The sequence below is a fragment of the Petaurus breviceps genome, unplaced genomic scaffold (assembly GCF_028583685.1).
Source record: "Petaurus breviceps papuanus isolate PSGF00001 unplaced genomic scaffold, PetGlider_PUasm1.0 558, whole genome shotgun sequence".
NCBI classification, from domain to species: Eukaryota; Metazoa; Chordata; class Mammalia; order Diprotodontia; family Petauridae; genus Petaurus; species Petaurus breviceps.
Window position 1 is genome coordinate 3598476 of NW_027186376.1, and position 10669 is coordinate 3609144.

Sequence of the window (10669 nt, forward strand, 5' to 3'; positions counted from 1 at the left end):
CTGACCTTCCCTGTTCTAAGCTCCCTCCCAGCCCTGACCTTCCCTGTTCTAAGCTCCCTCCCAGCCCTGACCTTCCCTGTTCTAAGCTCCCTCCCAGCCCTGACCTTCCCTGTTCTAAGCTCCCTCCCAGCCCTGATTTTGTCTCCAAAATCTTCTCATCACTGATATTCTTTGGTTCTGTGATTGAAATGCTGAATACAGAGATATTTTAAAATGCAATATTAAAAAATTTATATGCGCTGAAGGGTTAATTTGCCAAACTCATTTACCAAGTCCTTTCCCTCAAGCATCCTATGGAGCCAATGAGTTCATAAAGGGTGAGAGTGTGGCAGCAGGCCTGACCAAGCCTTCTGTCTGTATTTCTACACAGAAGGGATGCCCATGGTTTGTTCCATATTGACAAGATAATGTCACCCTATTTTACAGTTGGGGAAACAGATACTTAGGGAGGGCCAATGGTTTGTCCAGGGTCACACAGCTCGTAAGTCACTGGACCATGAGCAATTAATTTCTTCCTGATGAAGGGCCATTATTGGTAAACTTAGAATTTGGGGTTTTCGTAGGGAAGGCTGAGGCATTTCAAGAATTTGCGCCCCCTCCATGATGCTGTCATGAATATTGAGGAATATCAGATGCTTTTCTCCCTCTGGCTCATAAAAGCCCCTTTCTCAGTTCAAGGTTATGGGTCATCCGTCATTTAATGACCTTGCTCCTTATTTTCCATTTGGGCTATGAGACACACTGGGGGCTGTGTCCAGAGTTAGGGCTTTGCCCCCTTTGCAGAGGGCAGTCTGCTTCTTCTCATTTCCTTCTGTCTGTGTGTGCTCCTTGTCCAGAGGCACGGGTGAGGGGTGGCCTTGTAAGAGCCCCTGGAATGGCCTGGAGCCAGGTCAGCCCCACTGACTCCCTCAAACCAAGGCAGGAGGAGCTGTTGACTCAGGAAACTTTGATTGAGAGATTTTGGTTGCCTAGCTTCTCGCTGAAGTGCAGCCGCAGGAGGGAGGGATGGATGTTAGCACCAGCTGGGTTTTTAACCACTTTTTTCTTTTGTCTTTAGCGTGGATTCGGATCAGCAGTCCAGTAAGTCTTCCCCCCAGGTGGAAAAGCAGAAATCTCTTCCTATTACTTGGCTATTGCCAGAGAGATGCATGATGAATGATCTTGCCTTGCATTCAATTCACTTTCTCCCAACAAACATTTATCAAGCATGTCTCATGTTCTTGGGGAGGGGAGACAGGTCATAGAGAGTAGCAAGTCACTTTGGAGCCAGGAGGATCTGGGTTCAAGTCCAGCTTTTGACATATACTTACCAAGTCACTTAGACTCTGAGTGCCCCAGGCCAACTAATACATCACAGGCAGGTGGATGAAATGCTTTCACATAGGGTGTTTCTGTATTGGAAGACATCTACTCTGAGAAAAAAATAAGTCATAGACCATGACTTCCCCAACCTTCTATAATGCCACAGGTCTGTTTTGGGTGCTGAGGATACAAAAACGAAAAAAAAAATACAGTACCTATAGTCTAATGGAGGATACATATACTTGTCTCATAGTTTAGCGTGTACCTCTCAAGTGTCTTGTCTGTCTGCCTCCCTGCTTGTCCATCTGTCTTTCTGATAGTGGGATGTATTGGGGATGGCAAGGCACTCAGAATTAGGAGATCTGGGCTCCAATTTTAGGTCCACCCTCAACTGGCTGTATAACCATTGGGAAGTCACCTTTCTCCTTCTCTAAACCTATTTGCCCACCCGTGAAATGGGCTAACAATGTTTTCATGACCTACATACCAGGGCTGTCATGCCATGGGGTTCAAAGGAAATAGTGACCATAAAGGGTTCCATGACTGTGTGAGAGAATTGAGTTTATTGTTTCCCAAGACTCTAGAATTATAGAATTTCAGAATTAGAAGGGAAGCCAGAGGGCATCCAGCTCATAGTAGACTAAGAGTTCCCTATACATAAGCCCCAGTAAGCAATTATCCAGCCTCTATTTGGAGCTCTTCAGGAAAGGAGAGCTCATTACTTCCCAAGGAATTTATTAGTGGATAAGTAAATGAGTGAATAATTAAATATGTGAATGAATGAGCAAATAAAGGAATAAATGAGTTGAATGAGTGAGTGAATAAGCAAATAAATGAGTGAACAAGTAAGTGAATAAATGAATATATGAATCATTAAGCAAATAAAGTAATAAATGAGTTGAATGAATGAATGGGTGAATAAGTAAATAAGGGAACAAGTGAATTAGTGGATGAATAATTGAATATATGGACATGTGAATAAATGAGTGAATTAAGGAATAAGGGAGTGAGTGAATGAATAAATGAAGGAATAAGTGAGGTGGACAGATGAATGAGTGAGTGAATAAAGGAACAAGGGCAATTGAATGAATAAGTGAATAAGTAAATGAGTGAACAAAGGAATAAGAGAATGAATGAACGAGAGAGTGAATGACTATCAAGTTACCGTGTTGATGCTGAGTGCATTAGGGCTAGGCTCCAGAGAAGGGAAGTTCTCTAATGACAGCTCTCTCTTTGCTCATCTTGCAAGTAATAGAATCCTAATGAAGCCTTTATTGAATATGTTTCTGCAGAAGTCGACGTCTTTGATGAATTATTTAAACTTGCCCCAGAGAAAGTGAATGCTGTTAAAGAGGTGAGTGAGAGCGTGGGGATGCTGAAAGCTGATCATGGTGGCCTGTTGTGGGCTGCTCAGTTATGGTTTTTTCCTCTTTCTCACAGGCAATCATACGGTTTGTCAACAAGAAGATGGAGCGTTTGGGGTTATCTGTGCAGAATATTGATACCCAGGTAGGGACTCCCAGACTAGTACCTGGGTTCACCCAGGGGGTCTGGGTACCAAGCTACTCACTTTTACTTTAGATATTCATTAAAAAAAAATAGATTTTCTTCTCTCGAGATAACTTGGGTGATGGCTTGAAGAACGCAGAGAGGATTTGTGCTGACAAGTCCCTCCCTGAAAAGCTGTGATGACCTTCTCGTGTTCAAGACCATTCCTTTTTTTTTTCCCTTTCAACAAACATGTTGTGCACAGACCCTTGTGCCAGGCACTGGGGAAGGGAAAAAGTGGTTAGGGTGCGATTCAACACAGTTTATTAAATGTTTACTCATGGAAGACACTGTGTGGGTGCTGGGGATACACAAATGGAACAAGACCTAGTCCCTGGCCTTCAGAAGCTTAGCCACGGTGACACCATGGCTTAGAGGAGAGAGAGCTGGGAAGACAGGAAGACTGGTTCACGTCCCCCTTTGGACACATACTGGCTAGGAGACCCATCAGTAGGTCACAATCTCTCGGTGCCTTGGGCAATTTTCTATGGCTATAAAGTTGTCTAAAAGGCACCATTTGTACCACTGGGAGTTATTGATATGACTTATGGACAAATGAATATGATGCAAAGAACAAAGGAGAAATTGAGAAAAAATGCTTTAGAACTAATGAAGGAAGAGATCACATTGCACTGGGAAGATCAGGGGAGGCTTCCTGGAAGAGGTGGCATCTGACCTGAGCCTCAGAGGATTTTAACCAACAGAAATGAGGGAGATACGTGTTCCAGACACGTGGGATGCCGATTGCTGCGAGGTGAAAGATGCAATGTTGCAGTCAGGCAAGATGTAATAATCTAGTTTGGCTGGGATGTAGACTATATGAAGAGGAGCAGGGAATGCTAGGTAGGAGCCAGATTCTGGAGAACCTTCGCTGCTCCACTGAAAAGGTTGTATTTCTGTCCTAGAGGGAGTCCTGAAGCTTTCTGATCAGCTGAGTGACACAGAAGGCAGCAAGAGGAGACAGCTCTTTCTAAGACCTTGGCAGGAAAAGGGAGGAGAGAGATGAGGTGATAGACTGAGGGGATGGTGGGTCAAGGGATTTTATTCATTCATTTCACAAACATTGAAGGACCTACTATGTGTCAGCCCCAAGATCTGGTGCTAGAAAATCTTTCACTTCTTCCCGCATTTGCAAATATCTCGTTAAAACATTCAGACTCTGTCTGCCTGTTATTAAAATACCTTCTATGCATCTGTCTCTCTGGTGCATCCTCATTATTCATGGGTTTTAGCTCCTGGGTCTCTCTGCTGTCTCCGACCTGCTGGGTGACCCCGGTAGAATGATCAGATTTGGAGGAGAAGAACACAGGATGGAGAGAGCGTTTGGAGAAGGCTGAATGGAAGGGATGATGCCACAAAGAAGGACTATTGTGTTAACTCTGCAGTATCTGCTGAGAAACTCTTAGCCCAAGACAAATAGCAAGAGGCCAGAGCTCATCTAAGGAAATTCCATTATGGGACTTGAATGATGATTTCCCTCGGATAAATGATCTCCTCTTTGATACCCCTGAGGCTGCTCCGTGGGATTGTATTAGCGGAGGATGTGGTTGGCATCGTGTACAGCTTTGTTTCCCTAAATATAGGCAGGCAGATTCATGGGATCCCCACGGATGGCCCTGTCTGATGGCTCATCCTGGTGGGAAGGCGAGCCTGGGTTCTCAAAGGCTCTTTTGGGGGAATTCAGATGCTATCAGGTCCCACGGAGAAGGAAAAAGCTCTTTTAGCTGGAAGGCAACTCTGAGCCCCATTTTTATGGAATAGGAAACTGAGGTGCTGTGAAGGAAAATTACTTGGGATCATAGGAATAAAGGTTTAGAGGCAGAAGGGACCTAAGAAGCCATCTAGTCATTTTACAAAATAGGAAACTGAGGCACAAGGATCATAGGAATACAGGCTTAGAAGTGGAAGGAGAGGTGTTCTGGGGCCCATTCCTATTGAGAAAGCTGATTGTTAAAATGGCAGTGTGAGCATTTAAACCTTGAGAATCAGTAAGTGCTACAAATTAAGGCTTGATTTATTGTTCTGTTGATTGTCTAGGCTTAAGAAAGTGATGGATAAAATTAACAATGCTTATTGAACTTGGAAGTATGTCCTGGATACAGTTTTTTTTTTTAAAGCAATTGGGGTTAAGTAACTTGCTCAAGGTTACTTGGCCAGTTATTTCTGGGTGTGGTGCTAAGTATCTGAGCCCGAATTCCATCCCAGGTCTCCCAACTCAGGCTGGCACTCTTACTCACTTCGCCACCTGGCCTCCCCTACAATTGTTCTTCTGAAGACTTGGTTGTTAAACATTTACCGGCATACCCCTACCATAAGACCTAAGAAGCCATATATTCTGACTCCCCTATTTTACAGATGAGGAAGTTGAAATCCAGGGAGATTAAGTGACTTTCTCAAGATTACTAAATTAACAGAACATAGAAAAAGAGGTATAGAGTTACACAATAACAGTCCTGGGACTTAAACCATAAATCCATATTTTTCCTTCTTTCTTCCCTCCTTTCCTTGTTCCCTGCCCTTTCCGTTCTTCCTTCCTTTTCCCTTCCTCCCCTTCTTCTTTCCTTCCCACATTCCCTCCCTCCCTGCTTCCTTTCTTCTTTCCCTCCCTTCCTCCTCCCTTCCTTGTTCCTTTCTCTTTCTTCCTTTCTTTTTTCTTTCCTTCCTTCCTTCTTAAAAAAAATTAGATCTGTGATTCCATTAATATAAGGAATTTCCCATGAGGAAGCTTCCTCTACCCGAGCAGATTGCCCCACTCTGCTGCATGTTGTAAGTATAAAGAGTTGCCTGGGACATCGAGGCGTTAACTAAAGTCCTACAGCCAGTATGCGCCAGAGACAGGACCGATGTCTTGACTCTGATGCTGACTCTCTAGCCACTACTCCATGTGGCCTCTCTCCATGTTCTTTGCACTCTTGTGATGTGGAAGGCACATACACACACACACACGAAATAGAAAACACTGAATATGAGATTCCTAGAAATAGATGGGATTTTCGCTCTGTTTCTGTCCCTCCCAGACGGACTGGAATCGCAGCAGGACAATAGAATATCAGAGCTGTAAGGGACCTTGAGGTCAACCTTGCCAACATCTCTGATGAGGACTTTGTTCCCTTGAAGGCTTTCCAGTGACAGGCAGCTCATTCCCTCCTGGGGAATTCCATTTCCTTGTTGGAATACTTGGGAATTTTTTTGATTTGCAGTCTCTCCAGTAAAACTGGGTTCTGATCTTTTGTGACTCTCTCCTGCTGTGGGGATAAAATCGACTCCTCTGTCTGGCATTTTGGGCCATCACAGTTTGGCCACAACTTCCCTGTGCAGGCTGCTTAGACATTTCTCCAGCCACGCTGGCCTGAACTTTTCCCTGTACAGGACATTCCATCTCCCCTCTCCTCTCTTCCTCCTCCTGTCAATGCCCTGGAAGTCTTAGATTCCTTCAAGACTCACATTCCACTAAATGCCTAGCAACAGTGGGAGTTTTAGCAGAGCTTACAGGATTGAGGGCAATCCAGTTTCTCAGAAGCACAACGACCAAACTGACCCTCACCCTGCCTCTCTTGTAGTTTGCAGATGGGGTTATTCTAATCCTGTTGATCGGTCAGCTTGAAGGCTATTTTGTGAACTTGAAAGATTTTTTCCTGACCCCCAGTTCTCCTGCTGAAATGGTGAGTTGCTCTTGACTCCCTCTAAGATATACCGGGGCCAAGGACACAAAGCTAAAGGAGCTAGTCCTTCCCTTTGAGGAATTCTGATCCTACTGGAAGCCTGGAAATTCCAGCACCTGGTACAGTGCCTGGCAGGCAGGCAGCAAACCTGGATGATGTTCTCCTGTCTGCCAGGTGCTTAATAAGTGCTCCTTAATTGACTGATTGATAAGGTCACTTGAGCTTTCTGATCCTTAGTCTCTTTATGTGTCAAATTGAACTGAAGATAGTAATCCTTGAGAAGCACTAGACAGATGGGGCTGTTCTTCCTGATGAAATCACAGATCCCTGAAGGGGGGAAGCAAAGGTCATTCCAAGCATCATCTTTCCAGTTCCAGCCTCCTCCCCTCCCCAGAGAGAGATGGATGGAAAGAGGATATCAGTGCAGCTGGGGACCCGATCCTTGGGGGCCCCATTTGGGGCAGGTAGGTCTGGAGGAAGGGCCCCCAGCTTCCTGGTGAGGGAGGCAGCCCAGACTGGGGAACATCACAGGGGGCTCATGTGGCTCTCCTCCTCACCCTGCCCCTCCCCCTCCAGGCTGGGGTCCCTCGTCACTCAGAGCTCCATTAGGGTTTCCTTTCCATTGCATGAGCACAAGGCGTTTTCTGAAATAGATGAGCTCCATGCAATCTGAGGAACTACTCTTTCCCCAGGCAATGGCGGCAAACATGTTTGCAAGATAATTAAATGGTTTTCCTTTTGTCAAAGCCTGTCAGGGTCTTTGTGAGAGAGGACAACTAACCCAGCAGCATAGGGAGAGAATCACCGATGAAGAAGACTGAAAGGGGCCTTGGAACAGGGGATGTTAGAACATTATAGAATATCAGAGCTGGGAGGGGCCTGAGAACAGGGGATGTCAGAGCTGGGAGGGCCTTAGAACAGGGGATGTCATGGCTGGGAGGGCCTTAGAACAGGGGATGTCATGGCTGGGAGGGGCCTGAGAACAGGGGATGTCAGATCTGGGAGGGCCTTAGAACAGGGGATGTCACGGTTGGGAGGAGCCTTAGAACAGGGGATGTCACGGCTGGGAGGGGCCTTAGTTTTCAGTTGGTGAAGCTCCCTCCTTTCTGGGTTGTAAAACTGCAGCCCAGAGTCATGCAATGGCTTGTTCAAGGTCATGCTGTCAGCCTGGGCAGAGCCAGGACCAGCCCCCAGGTCAATACTCTGCTCCCTTTCTTGCCCGACAGAGCCCAAGGAGCTGTCTTTGGATTTTGGTGTCTTCCCAGCCTGGGTGGTTTCTGGAACCACTTCTCAAGTGAGGACAGACTGCCCTTTTCTGTTTTCATGGGTGGCCCTTTCTCTTTCAGCTGCATAACGTTAACCTGGCCATGGACCTGCTGAAGGATGGAGACCTGCTCACTTACCCAGTCCACCCCGAAGGTCTGTGGGAGCCCAGTTGCTTTGCTCTTGTTAGCCAGAAGCAGGGATGGCCTCCCTGGCTGGCAGGAGAGCAGCCTCCTTGAGAGCCAGGAAGTCTTCATGCATCTCACTCAGCTGCTGCCTGTGCCCCTCTCAGAGGGACTAAGACAATCAGCAGACATTTATTAAGCACTTAATGTGTGCCTGGCTCTGTGCCAGGAGCCAGGATAGAGAGAAGCTCGATTATAGTCAGAAAACTGCTTCTGTTTCCCAGCTTGGAATGAGTACTTCCTTAGCTGTGTGAGTCTGAGCATGTGTCCCCTGTGTCTGATCCTCAGTTTCCTTATCTGTAAAATGAAGATGATGCCATCTGCTGTGGCTGACTACCTCACAGGTTTGTCAGAAGTCTCAGGCTTGAGCTTCAAGGATCAGTGTGGGGGTTAGTCCGAAGCAGAGACTTCTAGAGGGGGCTGATTTTGACAGGGAAGGGCCCCAGAGCTAGCCATTTAAAAGGTCTAATGCTAAACACATGATGATCAATCCCCAAGTCCTCTCCATTTCACCCCCAGGCCATGGATCTTGGTGCCCATGGGCATCACCCTGGGACAAGTCCTCGTTGCCATCTGCCTGGGCTACTGCATTAGCCATTTCCCCACCTTCCTTCTCTTTTAATCCACCCTCCAGATCCCTTCAGGATCATTTTTCTTATGAATAGATCTGCTCATGTCACCGCTCCACTCAGCAAGCTTCCAGGATCCCCTATGGCCTATTGAGTAAAGCTCAACCTCCTCCCTTGAAGACTTTTGTAATCAGGCACCACCTTCCCATTCCATGTCATGTTACTCCCCTTCCCTGGTAATAACTTTCCGACTGGATAACTGCTGGTTTCCCACCTTTGTGGCTTTGCTCATGCTGTTCCCTCTGCCCAGAATACCCTCCCCTTCCTTACCACTGCCCATCTCCATCTGATCAATTCCTACCCATCCTTTGGTGGGCATGCCCCAATGCTACCTCTTCTATGAAGCCCTCCCTAATTCTCCCAGCCAGAAATGACCTCTTCATCTTTTGAATTCTCACAATATTTTCTTTCTTCTATCTTGTTTTTACTTGTTTGGTTGGTTTTATTTTATTTTGGTGCAGACCACTGAGTTCACTGGTATAAGGAATAAATAGCCAGTGAGGAAAGCCCCTCTACCAATGAAGACTGGTAACACTTCTGCAATTTGAAGTTTTGGGAAGTTGTGTGGGAGCATAGAAAAGTGAAGTGACTGACCAAAGGTCACACAGCCAGGTGATGTCAGAAGCAGGTCTTTCTGCTGCCAGAAAGCCTTTCTCAAGGCTTCTGTGATGCTTGGAGCACTGACTCAGTGGAAAGGATGCTGGATTCGGAGACAGAGGACCTGGGTTCAGATCTCAGTCCTGCCTCATGCCATCTCTGTGCCCTATCTCTGCTATCTCTGAGCAAGGTCCTTGCCCTCTCTGGGCCTATAAAAAGAAAGGGTTGGATCAGCTGCCTTCTAAGGTCCCTTCTGGTTCCAAATGGGTGATTCTATACTCTCCTGACTCTGTGATATTCCCAGCCAAGGGCTTTTTTCCCCCAAATCCTTTTTAAAATCTCTTTTACAGAGGAGGAAACTGAGTCTCCAAGAAGGGAAGTGATTTTCACAGAGATACAATTGTGGAGCCAGGATTTGAACCTGGGATTCCTGTGTCTGAGTCTAGGGCTCTCCTCCATGCTGTGGTCTGTCTTAATAGACTGTGAGCAGCCTGGGGTGAACTCAGCTCAGGAGCCCCAGTAGGGCCCTGCATACCAACCTGCAAACAATGAGTATTTATTTAATAAAGTTTGCTGAATGAATAAACAAACAGAAATGTGTTCCTCCCTCTTCTGTCCACAGACATCACCAATGGAGACACCAAAGCTACCCTGAGGGTTCTCTACAGCTTGTTCTCCAAACACAAGATGCATGAGACCCCTGAGGAGACAAAGACAGAAGCTGGGAATTAGGAGTCCTTGAAGATGGGACTCTCCTGAAGAGGTCTGTGGTTCAACCAATGAGATCTTTGCACATGCGTTTAATCCTCAGAGGAACAGGGATCCATGAAAGTTGAGTGAGGAGTGGTGGTGGCATGTTTGGAATCTGGGAATCTGCTTAAGTTTCAGCTGTGGCTTTATATCCCCAATAAATGTGAGCTTACCTCTGAAAGAATGTGGCCCTCTAACCTTGAACTCAGTCCTGGTAGGGTGGATGACTGCTCAGGACATCTGATCAGCTCTTTAACCCCTGTGCTCATGAAGGGACAAGAAGCGTTCACCAAGGTTGCTGACAGAGTCCATGAAGGCTTGTGTTTGGCTTTCTAATTGCCCAGGAGGAGGAGGACTGATAGAGAATGGCAGCACCATTCATCTCAGAACTAAGAGGAACCTCTGAGGTCATTGAATCCAGCACCTCTCCATGTCCACATCCCCTTATTTCATTCCTGTCAAGGGTTCCCTTAGTGTTCCCTTGGACATTTTCTGTAAAGGGAAAATCCCTCCCATTACATTTTTGGACAGCACTTAATGTTAGAAAGCCTTTCCTTGTATCAAAGGGCTGAAATTCATCTCATTGGACAAGCATTACATTGTATAGCGCCAATGCAATATTTACAGTGTCCACGATCATGATAAATACTGTGACTGTAAGTATCACATGGCATTCAATTGCAAAATATACCAAACTCTCCAGATAGAGGACAGAACTGAAGCATTTATTTAG

At 46.1% G+C, this 10669-nt stretch overlaps 1 protein-coding gene across 1 annotated transcript in view; it reads left to right on the forward strand.

Annotated features, from left to right (window-relative positions):
* The window catches only part of PARVG (parvin gamma), a 33199-nt gene extending 23079 nt beyond the window's left edge, over positions 1 to 10120 (forward strand). The window contains exons 8-13 of the mRNA XM_069102914.1: positions 1058 to 1080; positions 2595 to 2656; positions 2743 to 2811; positions 6411 to 6512; positions 7859 to 7931; positions 9809 to 10120. Of these exons, the coding sequence (XP_068959015.1) occupies positions 1058 to 1080; positions 2595 to 2656; positions 2743 to 2811; positions 6411 to 6512; positions 7859 to 7931; positions 9809 to 9918 (439 nt within the window). The 3' untranslated portion in view covers positions 9919 to 10120. The remainder of the gene's footprint in view (positions 1 to 1057; positions 1081 to 2594; positions 2657 to 2742; positions 2812 to 6410; positions 6513 to 7858; positions 7932 to 9808) is intronic.
* Positions 10121 to 10669: the final 549 nt, after the last annotated feature.